Below are 14,336 nucleotides of genomic sequence, written 5' to 3' on the forward strand. Positions count from 1 at the left end.
AAAAGGCCTGGTGGGATTGTGTGATAGAAGGAGTCCCAACTATGGAGTATGGAGTAAAAAACAAATTCTATGTTAACAGAGAAATGAGAGTTGGGAGAGCTTTTAACTAAACTAAGAAGTTTAAGTTGGCTGAACTTAGGTGTTCTCAAGCTGAGTTCACTCAAGAAAAGCAATGGAATTAGTTACAGTACTTTTCTTCAATATCAGCATCGAATTCACACTCAGTTCCATAACAGGTAGATATTCAGTGAGCCCCTTAAAATCACAGGCTTATTACATACTAAGGCTTATTTTTCAGTACCAACAGGGACTTCAATGCAAACTAGTTGAGCTATTCTTAGGTCATAGAAGTGTGTATTAAAACTTTGTGCCTGCTGGCCCTGGCCTTGGCCATTTAAGAGGTTAAACACTTCAGTATTTTTCTCAAAGAGAAACATCGGGACTGAAAGTATTGATGTATCAGTATCAGTACCAGTCAACCCCTCCTTACTGCATTTCTCATAAAGGGGGTGGTATTCATTCAATGGCTTTCCCAACTTAGCTGGAGGGTTCCTGCATGACGTGTGCCTTTTTTTTTGCTCTTTGTGACTTACCTAAACAAACTAATCAGACGATTAACAAGCCCTTCCTGAGAGGGAGTGTTAGAGAAGGGAAAACACTGAAATGGGCAGAGGGTTCTCTAGGAGTATGGCTGGAAACCACTGTTCTAGCTAGATTGGCCCAAACTTCCACCTTCCATTTCTAGCTGTGACCGAATGCAGTCTGACTTCTGTCTTATTTGCATTTCCCTCCTGCAGCTTTGTATAGTACTGCTGTATAAAGTAGTGGCTAATTTGACTGGTAAATATGTTGTACACAGAGTACTGTTTGTGGTTTATGTTTTGCAAAGTTGTTTTTGAAGAAAATAAGGTGACAAGTAAAACTATGTGTCCTACGTGTCATCAAAAGGCCAAGATGTAGCCTACTCTCACATAACATTAATCACCCCATCCTCTAAATAATGTGATCAATGAATAATTTCAGCTTTGCGCCACCTCCTACGAACAGATCTTTCTGTGTCCTTCTGAAAAAGAAAAGGCAGAGCAAATAGTTACATTTCCTTTTTCACATTTAGTGTGCAGCCTTATCTGTGATTGTCAGCGAGTGTACGATACGGAACCTCAACTGATAATGTGGTTGCCATGCTTTACATAAGATACCTTTGAATTTTCTCACAAAAATGCCTTTGATACATTGTATGATAAAACCTGTACCATGTATTTAGCACGTGTGTATTGTGTAGTACCAGTTAACATCCACAAGAAATGCTTGTTATTGCACAGTTATCTAGTTTAGATAGATTCTTTGATCCTCATATGAGTGCTCCCTACTTGTGGAGCAGAGTTTACTGAGAATCAGCGTCATGTTTCTGCATTTGCATGTTGTATCTGGGGAGATCAGGGACACATGCTTAGGTGTGTGTGTGTAAGTGGTTGCGTGTGTGTATGCGCGTACATTTATGTGTGTGCAGTAGAGAAGGGGAAATGCATTCTGCAAGAGGCTGCAGAGGTTAGCAGTGGAGAAACAGATCCCTGTCCTTGTATAAGAGAAGGATGCCTTGCTACACGGTGACCGTCGCTACGGGCAGCCAGTGGTTTGCGGGTACGGACGATTACATCTACCTGACCCTGGTGGGGACGGAGGGCTGCAGTGAGAGAACTCTGCTGGATAAACCCTTATATAATGACTTTGAAAGAGGAGCGGTAAGATCTTTTGTATCTTAGCAGCTTTTTATTGGTAGCTTTTCACTGGTTGGGATTCATGATCAAGAAGGGGTCGCACATTAGAGGCAATCGATTGCTGTCCTGGAGGGACGGAGTCCCTCACAGAGTGGTGATCTCCCCATTCAAACTCATCTGATTCAACTATCATTTACCAGGCTTTGTCAGTGTGCAGTTAATTTGTCAGACTGTGCTGGACTGATGACCCCTGCAGAGAGCCAATCTTGGTTCCCTGAGGAAACTTTATTTTGATGGTGCTTAAAGAAACATTTTTTTGCGAATGACATGTGCAAGCCTGTAGAATCTTTTTAAAGTTATCACAGTTGGTTGGCATTGTTTTTTATGTACAATACTGAATAATAAGCCTTAGGATGTAATGAAGCTGAGGTTTTTAGGGGTAGAAGAACTTTCATATAATGTAAAGCTTTCATACAAATGAAAAGCTCTTCCTAGAACCATTTAGGACATAGATTTTGAGAATGTAAAGATATTTGTCAGACTAATGTGGCAGTTTATATGCATAAAGCAACAGGCAGGGAACAGATTAAGTCACCAACAGATTAAGAAATAGGAGGAAATGACCACATTTAAAGCCTGCAAAGTAAGTGTGACTCCAAAACGTCTGTAACCTATTCATGACTAATTAAATTTGACCTTATTTTGACTTAATGCTGTATTCTCATACGTGTACACACACACACACACACACACACACACACACTCACACACACACACACACACATGCACACTCACGTACACAAAAACACACAAAAAAGGGCATGTTATTTTTTATGTTTGATATTTTTTCAAGTTTTTTTTCTATTACTTTAAAACTAAGTATGGACACAATACATAAGGTAGATAAATATGAAGTTGTGAATGTTCTAGTAAAATGGCTGTGTTCGCCAGTAGGTCTGTTTTTTTCCCCATGTCCAATCATGATCTGTTCTTTTTTGGACTACAGGAACTATCCCTGTGTATTTTCAATGGGCGTACTGTTTATCACTAGGTCTTATATCACATATCGCTACTAAAGTGTGAACAGTTCTGCAGAAGTAAACTTTTGAGAACATGGACGATTTCCTCAGCCTGTTATTTCTCAACCGACTTCACTTCTCTAATCCAAGGTGGACTCGTATGACATCACTGTGGGGGAGAACCTTGGCGACATTGAACTCGTGAAGATTGAAAAGAAGAAATACTGGATGCACGATGATTGGTATTGTAAATACATCACAGTGAAGACCCCCTCTGGAGATTACATTGAGTTTCCCTGCTTTCGCTGGGTGGTGGACGATAAGGAGGTTGTCCTTCGAGATGGCCGAGGTGGGGATCAGTTTGTTGTGTCTGATTTGGGTGTCGCTTGCTGAACTGCTGTAAATGAAGCAATCGGATCATACAAAAAAGTTATGCATTTAAAATATATTACATCTATACACTATAGCTGTAGTTGGGAACATATTGACAACATACACAGTCTTAGGCAAAAGTTTAGGCACCCCTGGACAAATTACAAGTTTTGTTGATTTTCTAAGACAAAAAAATAAAAAAATAAGTGCACATCCTCTACAGGGAACACATTTCTGGACATTTTATGTTTTTTTTTTGTGAATTTAACATATTGGAAGAAAATTACACTTAAAATGTGGGCTTTGGAAAAATGTAGGCACATTTTATGTTTTATTTTCTTCCAATATGTTAAATTCAGCAAAGAAATGAATATTGTGCAGTAAAATCTGCAGAGAAATGCCATATTTAACACGGCTCCCTGTAGCAGATTTTGAAATTCAGAAATAAGCCCCAAAACAAAACATGTAATGTGACCAGGGGTGCTGAAACTTTTTCAGAATTGTAAAGCTATAAGTAATTTCCGTGAGGTTAAAGAAGATCGTGACACAGTGTGCTTTCTCCATGTGTGTTCTAGCACGACTGCCGCAGGATGACAAAACTAGGGTGGCGAAACAGCACAGGCGCAAAGAGCTGGAAACCAGACAAAAGACATACAGGTCTGACCTAAAATGTCTCAAACCTCGCCAACCAGACAAAGTACAGGATGTTTACTTCATTTGATTTGTTCAAATTTAACAAATAATTAATTATAGCAGATTTAATTTTTTAAAAATCAGTACTTTAAAACTATTTCAGAGCACTGAATGTTTTCACTGTTTTACAGTGTGTCAACCAGATCCCATAGAATCTAATCTCATTTTATATGCTCCAGAGGTTCTGCTTGGTTCCTTTGTGTGTGCAAAATCATCTCTCAATGATTTTGTCAACATCTTAGTACAAGTATAACTGCAGCTGATGAATATTTCTTGTTTAAGGTGGAAGGAATGGCACCCTGGCTTCCCAATGAGCATCGATGCTAAAACCCATAAAGAGCTTCCACGAGACATCCAGTTTGACAGTGAGAAAGGTGTAGACTTCATCCTCAACTACAGCAAAGCGTGAGTCCCGAGGAGTTGTGTGATATTGTGGCAAAATGTCTTATAGTTATAAACCAACACCTAAACCCACTGGACTTACAAACACAAAGGGAAAGATTTACACTTGACAAGCATAGCTTAATAAAGTTGTTCATAAATATTACTTTTTTGGACATGTTTTCTATTATTTATCCCACCTACTGCTAGTAGGGTAGGTTATAACACCAGAGCTCTTTGCATTAGATACCCATGTACTGATTTGTATACAGAGTTAAATGTAGTTATTTGTAGCATATTTACTAATAGACAAATACAGGCATCATAGCAAATAACCATAAGAGGCTGAGGCAACCCTCCCCGGTCTCCCGTACACACTGAGGTTAACTATATGGACTTTCCAACAGAAGAGTCATTGTACTGTTAGTTGTAAGCCACATTTGCATGTATCCCTCTATGCCTGAATACAAATGTTGTCCATGTTTGCCTATGACTGATGCCATAATTATCCTGGTTATCCGCTCTGCATCTCTCCATTCATTTGTATTTTCTACTCTCCATTGTTTCAAATAACTTTTTTCTTTGAAGTCTTCTAAGTAAGAAACTCTACGACCTAAAAAGGTTTATTAGAAGTAATGCAAAATATCTTTAAAAAAAAAAAAAACTAGCAAAAATTACCGTTATGACATTGCACAGCCTCCATAGTGATAGTGATCTTAACATTATGAAGCTTTTGACATTATGTTGCGTACGTGAGTGTCTTGAACGCCTACTTTTGGTACTTATACTAGTACTAATTAGTAACCTGATTAATTTCTTTCTTTCAGGACTCCTCATTTTGCAGCATCAGTCTAAACATTTACGACAGCAGTTTCAGACTGACTAAGTACAGCCAAAGCTCAGTGTAATGAAAGCCTGCGAAGTATTTACATGAATTTACATGAATTAATCATTTGCCACTAGATGCAGCTGCGGCATGACTTTGTGACCTAATTGAAAGAGCCTAAAGTAGTTGGTTAATGTAAGGAGGTTGCGTGGCTCACTGAATGGCTTCCTGAATGACTACATATGTTTGCGCAGCAGAAAAATACACCACAAACCCATGGTGTTGCTTAACAAACATATAGTTAATGAACGTTACTGAATCATGTTGAGGTTGTTTCACTTTCAAACAACCTCTGCTAATGTTCACACAATACATGCAACCCTGTTCTTACCTGGCTGTTCTTCCTTTTTCAGGATAGAGAACCTCTACGTTAACCAGTTCATGCACATGTTCCAGTCATCATGGGGTGATTTCTCAGATTTTGAGCGCATCTTTGTGAGGATCAAGAACACAATATCAGGTTGAGGCTGATTCTTCTATCTGTGTGGTTTGAATATTTCACAATCCCATCACTTCTGACACTTTACTACATAATCTTGCCCTGACAACTGACACAAACTTACACGAACATTTATAAAGGCTTATTACAATAGTCAATGTCAAAGGCTGCTTCTGATGTCAAGCTGATGCAACCTGACGATATCAGGTGACTGATTCATTTTTCTTTTTTGGTTCAGGTCATGATGCTATTTTGGGTGAAATGACAAGCATGTTTTAAGAACTGACTTTGTAATTCAGTGTATATCATATAAGACTCATAATGTGACAGCTTAAATCTTATAAATGGTAAATGACAGCTCTTGGCAAGCTCTGTCATATTATATGCATTATGTCAGTATGAGACACACTCAAATACAAAGTCTGTCATTTCACCTCAGAAAGTGTCACGAGTTAACTTAATGTCTGATAAAAATCATTGTCACTTGACATAGATGTTAGGGGCGGGCTTTGTGCAAGGCAAAAATAAGCAGCCGCCTAGAGCCGGCATGACCCAAGAGTTTCCTGCAGAATACGACTTAGACATACTGTTTTGATGTTACATATCCTATTCCAAAATATGTATGCATTTTAATAATAGCTATTATTTGTGATTGAATGATTATTTTCAGTTATTTCAATGCAGCCTGACCCCCTGGCCTTGGTTACATACTGACACAACTGTGTGAAAATAATTAAGCAGTAATCTACACTATGGAGAGGAGGTCCTTGGTGTGATTTAGTAAGTTAGTTGACAGGAAAAGCCCAATAATGTAGATAATAATATCCCAGAGCTAGCTTTGTCTTTTCAGTCAGGACAGAGTTCTGCACCAGCTGAGCAGATCATACATAATGCTAGCATTAATGTTAGTACATATAACTCCGGTGCTGAAGTAATTATTCCAAAAAAGTAATGCATTACAAGTTCCTCATTCGTACCCTTACTATGTAATGGGTTTAAATTACTTATTACTTTCTGGAAAACAGAATCTCATTACTCATTACTGCACTTCTATCTTTCTCTGTTATTTCTTTAGGCAAGCAAAATTAGTTTTTAATATAGTGAGATTCACTTAATAAAATTACTTAAGTTAATAATGTCTAGCAATAAGTTAAATAATCTTATAAATATTTTTTACAGCGATCTCAAAATGAGAAACATTAGGTATAATGACTAGACTTTACTTGCCAAGATACCATTTTTTGCAGTGTAGACAGTTGCATCACTAATTTGAAAATGTGCATGCAGGTGGCCGCTCTTGTCTTTGGCCCAGAGCCCCAGAATCCCTAAATCACCCTTGATATAGATATAGATATAGATATAGAGATAGATAGACATCAAAGTTGACAGGTGCAACCTTTATGACAATTGACACTAATTCACATAAGTGTTTATAAATATTTGTGTAGGACTGTAACTATAGATGTCATGTCTCATGAACACAGTAAAGTGTTAAAAAAACAATCTGACATATAGAATCTTATGACAATGTTCATTTTTCATTTTCTTACCTAGAGTACGTGATGCAGCATTGGAGGGAAGACTTTATGTTTGGATACCAGTTCTTAAACGGCTGCAATCCTGTCATGATCCAGAAGTGCACCCAAATACCGGAGAAGTTTCCAGTCACGCATGAAATGGTGGCTGACTGCTTGGAAAGAGACCTCACCCTGGAGGAGGAGCTGAAGGTTTGCAGACTCTAAAGTTAAAACTCTCTGAAATTGACTGTTATCTCCTCAACCTATATTTTAACTTGTCAGTGTGTTTTCTTTGTGGCTTGCAGGCAGGAAACTTATACATTGCTGATTATGAGATAATGGAGGATATATCTCCAAACTCTACAGACCCGTGCACCGTGCAGTATTTGGCTGCGCCGATTTGCCTGCTGTACAAGAACAGCCAGAACAAAATTTTGCCAATTGCCATACAGGTATTTGTCTGTACATTCTTCTGCAGTATATTAAACACATAATGAACAATTAGAGGGCCCATATCATGGCCAAACTGACTTCCCCTGATTTTTTGTGACAAAAGAGTTTGATATAGTATATAAACATTGTTAAAGATTTAAACTGTACTGTTTGCCAAGTTTCCATATTATGGAAAATAAGCTGCAAAACCCGCTTGTTGTGAATTCACTGTTTTCGTGATGCCATGAAAACCAGCACGTTTATATATCAGCCTATTGGGTTTACAGCAGTGTAGCTCTGCCCACTACTGCTAAAATTATAATGAGGGTTTCAGCCTGGAGTGCTATTTTGAATGAGGCACAATACAGGGCAGCCAGTCAGAACAGAGCTCATTTAAAGACACAGTAACAAAAACAACCTGTTTAATTCTAAGGGATGAAGAAAGGCTGGAAATCATAATGTCAAAATGAATTATGACTGTTTTTGGTATATAAAACCATGCAAATGAAAATGTAGGATTTGAGCTCTTTAACATAGATGTGACATTGCAGTTCAAATGAGATTCACTGTTAATTTACTATAAGCAACATTTTTATCCTCAACTATGATTGACACAAATTGATGTGCACTCACAAATAATATTTCAGGCCAAAATATTGTCATAAAAAAATCACAAGTATGGAATCAAGTATGGTTCTGCCTTCTTTCATATTATTACTTTACGAGTGATTTACTGTAGCTTACTCGAGTAAACAATGACTACAACCGAGTTAACACTACTTAGCCTTTTTGGTACTTCTGGAATCACAAATGTTACTGATGCATGACTAACAACAGTGGATTATGTTTGATTTGCATTATTAATTAATTTAGTAATTACTCAGTTCATTTGGAAATAAAAATGTATTATGTTTCTAAAAAATTTATTAAATAAACATGTAATTAAATGTGGGCCTGCATTTCAGTTGCTCACTCTCATAACTCATAACTACTTAACTTACATATTAGTTCATAGCATTTATGACATTTATAATGGTTATTGAATAAGATTAATAAATGAATAGTAATCTTGGGGTTCAGACAGTTGTACTATACTGTAAAAAGTGGAAAAGAAGTTGTTTTTGAGATGTGATTTAATGTAAAATATTACATTGAGTTGAATAAAACCAATTAAATTACTTGTTACCACATGAAGTGAAGTTTTGACAGTGTATGGAAACTTATCCTAAGCGTTTTTCAATGGCCTATGGCCCATGCAATATCTAATGTCTAATATCTAGGTCTAGGAGATTGTATTTGTTTTTTTTTCTGTGTAAACATAACCTGGATTATAATATGTATAAGTAATGAGTATAACTCAAATATAAAAAGGAACATCTCAGTGAAAGATAGTGTTGTACTTTTAATTTGCAGACTGTCAGGCATAACACAAATTTCCTTTTTATTTAAAAGCTGAGCCAAACCCCAGGAGAAGACAGCCCCATCTATCTCCCTAGTGACGATCAGCATGACTGGCTGCTGGCCAAGATTTGGGTGAGATCGGCCGACTTCCATGTTCACCAGACAGTGACGCACCTTCTCAGGACTCATCTGATATCAGAGGTGTTTGGCATCGCCATGTTCAGACAGCTGCCTGCTGTTCATCCGGTCTATAAGGTGTGTATCTTTCACTTTGAACCTTGAGCGTTACTGAAACATTACCAATGGACACATATTTGATTAAGCAATGCTAATACTCCATAAAAGAACACGGTGAACTGTGCAAAGTAATCGAATGTATGACTGTGAGTTAATGATATATGGTCTCAACTTTCAGTTGCTTCTACCGCACATTCGCTTCACAATTGCCATTAACACCAAAGCACGTGAGCAGCTCATATGTGAGAATGGACTCTTTGACAAGGTAAGTTTAACTTTAGTGCTCATTTGTAGTTCACCAAAACAAGTGATTCTATCTGTATGCACTGTTTATTCACTATTTATTCAGTAATTAAACTTAAATTTATCTGCCTATGTCTACTAAGCATTGTTAAAAATCTCATTTCTCAGAAACGGTCATTTTGTTAAAGGGAAAAACAGTTTTAATGTACAATTATATAGCAAGATTTTGTTCCAGGCCGTTTTGGACCATTTCTGTTGGTCTACTCATCTTGAAATGTTTGCACAGTGTAATGCCAGGTGGAATTTTCATATTGTGTGTAAGGAAAAACATTGTTTTGAGGTTTTGATATGACAGCTAGTGTTGGCTGAACACTGAATACATTGCCCTAAATGTATTCAGTAACATATTCCACTACACTAGGTAAAAAGTAACGTATTCAGAATATATTTAGCCTACATTTAGAACATATATTGACTCTGCTGTTGTAATTTTTATTTAACACACTGTTTCTTGCTTTTACTGATTGTCAGTTTTCTTCATGTAATTCTTCTGTTAATATGTTTCATTTAAAAATGTTCTTATTTAAATGAAGCTACAATATTATCAACTTTATTGTGGTTCTCATTGTGTACTTCAGTCCACTGCTGCTCCCATAATCCCACTGCTGTCTCATGAACTAAGCAAACAATTCACCGTATCCCAGTAACAAAATCTTGCAGACTAGTTTGACTAGAAAGTGGGTAAACTTGTTCTGTTACATCCAGACCCTGATGACAGCAGTATGACAGGTTGTCTGTATGTGCACAGGCTAATGGCACAGGTGGAGGTGGTCATGTACAACTTGTCCAGAGGGCCATGAAGACTTTTACCTACAAGTCCCTGTGCTTCCCAGATGCCATAAAGGCTCGAGGCATGGAGAGTCAAGAGGAAGTGCCTTACTACTTCTACAGAGATGATGGCAACAGCGTGTGGGAAGTTGTCAAAAGGTAGTCAGAGAATTCCTGAATGTATTAATGAATTGGTAATGCCTTTCCTTTCTGTACTGTGACATATTCCTGACTGAAACACTGTACTTGGGAGGTCTTTGACCCAGCTGAGGATAGATGGGGGTGACAGGAGGGGAAAGTGAAACATAATATTATTGGTTAATATTTTTTCCCTGCTTGCTGGAGCACATTAACCAGAGCTCTGCACATAAAACTGAAGCCCAAACCCGATCAGTACCCACAATTTCAAGATCCGAGCCATCCTGACTGGTACTGCTAAATTTGAATCCCAAACCCGACTCACACCTCCTCACACACTCTAACAGAGATGGATTATCTAAAGTTTTAGGGAGCAATTCTGAACACAGCTGTAGATAAAAAAAAGACCTGACAGTGCGTAACTTTTACATGGGCATATTTTTTCAAATTCAAATCTACACTCTTGAAAGATGGTTCTCCAAGTGTTTTTTAGGAAATGGAATGATTGTATTAAGAACGATTCTCTTTAAAACCAAAAAATGGTTCTTCTATTGTTACAAGCTTGACAATGTAACAACAGAGGTAACCTTATGGGTGCTATATAGAACCATTTTCAAAAAGATTTTATACAGAACCATATACAACACATTTTTCCATCAATCTGAAGAACCATTTCATGCATGGAATGATTCTAAATAGAATTCATGGATCTAAATAGAACAATTCCCTTTAGTAAAGAAACCTTGATGAACCATCTTTTTTTAAAAGTGTACTACATAAAAAAATCACTCATTGGACAACAAACCCGAGACATTAGCCCGATGTTGTACGTAAAAAATGGCCCGAACCCCGCCTCCAAAAAAAACATTTTGCTGTGTTCCACCTCTAATGGTGATGTAATCAAAAATCAGAAAACGTGATATAGACAGGCAACAGTCATTATAATTCCATGCAAGATTACAGGAAAACAGCAAGTTGTCTTATAAATGATATAATGTGATGAATCATGTTCGACTAGGGACATGAAGTTACAAGACAGAAAAGATCAATTTTGTTTTCAGGTTGATTTTAAAGTTTCGAGTTAGTAATTTGAGTTAGTAGTAGTTTGGAGTTAGTAGTAGAAACATTTGTACTATGGGAAGATAAGCAAGTTTCATTTGGCAGAATATAACATATATGAAACTCTGCTTTGTGTCTTTTGGTAGTTTTGTGACAGATGTGGTGAACATCTACTACGCCAGTGATGAGGCAGTGCAGGAGGATGAGGAGATACAGGCATTCGTCAAAGATGTCTGCAGCTTCGGAATGCAGGATTTTGACTACTGCGGTAAGAACAACGTCAACACACTAATATGAATATGTCTTTGCAGCACTATACAGTTAGTAAGCAGCATACTTTATTCATACCTCTAAATCAGTGTGCAGTCCTATTGCCCCCTTGACACAGCATAGTTTGGTGTTTGCTCTGCATTAACACAGCTGATTCAGATCATAATATGTCTGAGGTGTTTTAGAGGAAGGAAATTATAAAATTGCAGTGGTGAAGGACCTCCGGGAAACACTAACAACTAACGCAACTAACCCCAGACTGACCCTAATCATTTTTATTCATTCACACTGCCTTGTTCATGTATACATCAAGGCACAAAATAACCCCACGCTCAGTGGTTTCTAAACATATTTCCTGACTTTCACCATGCACAAACGTCCTTCCTTAAACCAGGCACATTTCACCTGATTCTGAGCCATGTCTGAGGACATTAAGTGAAAGTACATTGTCGTTGTTTGTAGAGTTCCCTAAATCGCTGCAAACACAAGAGCAGCTAGTGGAGTATCTGACTGTTGTCATCTTCACTGCCTCTGCACAACATGCTGCCATCAACTTTGGACAGGTAGAGTTATACTCTCTCTCTTTTTCAAAGCCCATCCTAAACTGATATAGGCACCAGACAGATACCAGATTACAGATATTTGGGAAAACAAAATGAATCGATATAACAATGGTACATGAATAATTGCAAACTATGAGACAGTGTTACAACAGCACTATTAGAACTATTAATGACCATACATCAGTCTTTAACATTTCAAATGCAAAATATAATTAAATAGGATTAACCCCTTATAATACCAGACTTATTACCTCCTGAAGTTAATTCAGTAACTACGTGGACTACAGTGCAAACTGGCTGAGTTATTCTTAGGTTAAAGATGTGTGCGATAAAAGTTCAGACTTGCTAGTGCACTTTCTAGTACTTACAATTGACCAGGGCAGAAATTTGACTGTGAGTTGTTAGAAAGATGCCTCAGGATATGGCTGACAGAACCAAACCTGCTAAAGGGGTGTTCATGTATTTTTGGCCATGTAGTATAAGTTACAATGTCGATCTCAAGAAATGGCCATCTTCTTGACACTGTAGTGTTCTGAAAACATGAGAAGGAGAACGACACAACACAAATATATAATCAGACTCAAAGGTCAAACACGTGCTCTTGTGTCTTCAGTCAAGGCATAGATGCAATCACATCAGCATAAGACTAAATGGTGGTATTTCTGGTAATGGTAGTAGTTCATGATTATGATTATGTGGGCGGGGGTGTTCCACAAATTAGTGGGACAGTCTCTACATATTTATGGACAAATTAATGAGATATACATTTCATTCTCTTCAAAACCGATCCAGTATGACTGGTGTTCATGGATCCCAAATGCTCCCCCCACCATGCGGAAACCCCCTCCTACCAAGAAGGGCGAGGTGGATATGCAGTATATAGTGGAGAGTCTGCCTGACCGTGGCCGCTCCTGCTGGCATCTCGGAGCCGTGTGGGCTCTCAGTCAGTTCCAGGAAAATGAGGTTAGATCAGAAAACAAACCCTTTCCACTACACGTAAACTACTGTAATGATTTTACTTAAGAAAAACTAAAACATTTTCTTTACAGCTGTTCTTAGGCATGTATCCCGATGAACACTTCTTTGAGAAACCGACAAAGAAGGCTGTGGAGACTTTCCGCCAAAAGCTGTCGGAGGTGTCCAAAGTGATCAAGAATCGCAACGAGGGGAAGAAACTGCCCTATTACTACCTGTCCCCAGACAGAATCCCAAACAGCGTGGCTGTCTGAGTCTGCACACCTGGCAGAGTTTCCAAAGGGTTACTTCCCCATACACAGACACCTTCATAGCTTCTTATTCTTACTGTAATATAACTACACAAATAAACATGGTGAAATTCAGCATCCTATCACTTATGCTATGACTGGATTTGTCCATTTTTATCTTCTGCAAGATGTTTCCTCCTTGCTTTTATCAAAATATCAAATAAAGACATATTTGAACCACACCTTGCTGTCCAACTCTTGTTAGAGTATAGAACATGAGCTCAGAATTGTTGTAAGATTAACATCAGAAGTGACAACTCCTCTATATTCAGAGTGAACATGAGCAAAGCTGTTTGAGTGTTTGTGCTAAGTCTACGTGTTCTATGTAGCATTCATATAAAGCTACAATCTTTACTGTAGCCTAAACATGACGCAGCATTTTCTGTTTAATGAGTTAGCTAACCTGACAACCTGAGGATCTGATGAAAACCAGGAACAACACCTCCTGCTGGCAAAGAAAGAATACAGCAAATCTCACCTCACTGCATCTGTTTGGTTATTTGACTGTCAATAAGAAAATGACTACTTTGTATATGAAGCAGGCTCACATACCCCTGTGAGTGGGTTGATGCACACTCGGACCAACCTTGAGAGCTCAGAGAGATTTTCCAAACCCAGGCAAAGACTGATTAATGCATTCTGAGACCACCAGAAAAGACCAAAAAAGAATCACCCACCATTAATATTACATACTTAGTCTATTCGTTAGTAAAACAAAAAGCAAGCAACGGTATGCAACTTTGGTTTAAGGCTCTGAGATGTTGTAGGTGTAAGGGGGCACCGTCACATTTAGTTGATCAAAGCTATGAAACTAGAGCTCCAGTGATTTTGACAAGTCATTTCATGAAGAGTGCCATTAGGGGCAAAATTAATAT

General features: G+C 38.0%; 1 protein-coding gene across 1 annotated transcript; it reads left to right on the forward strand.

The window, feature by feature from the left end:
* Positions 1-1,440: 1,440 nt before the first annotated feature.
* Positions 1,441-13,544, forward strand: alox5a (arachidonate 5-lipoxygenase a). Its single transcript, XM_036574009.1, has 14 exons — positions 1,441-1,742; positions 2,888-3,086; positions 3,685-3,766; positions 4,085-4,207; positions 5,423-5,529; positions 7,063-7,235; positions 7,331-7,477; positions 8,910-9,113; positions 9,274-9,360; positions 10,147-10,325; positions 11,510-11,631; positions 12,096-12,196; positions 12,989-13,159; positions 13,246-13,544. Exons 1-14 carry the CDS (start codon positions 1,593-1,595, stop codon positions 13,423-13,425), a joined length of 2,025 nt encoding a protein of 674 aa, XP_036429902.1. The 5' UTR covers positions 1,441-1,592; the 3' UTR covers positions 13,426-13,544.
* Positions 13,545-14,336: the final 792 nt, after the last annotated feature.

This window comes from Colossoma macropomum, unplaced genomic scaffold (assembly GCF_904425465.1).
Source record: "Colossoma macropomum unplaced genomic scaffold, Colossoma_macropomum, whole genome shotgun sequence".
Taxonomy (NCBI): domain Eukaryota; kingdom Metazoa; phylum Chordata; class Actinopteri; order Characiformes; family Serrasalmidae; genus Colossoma; species Colossoma macropomum.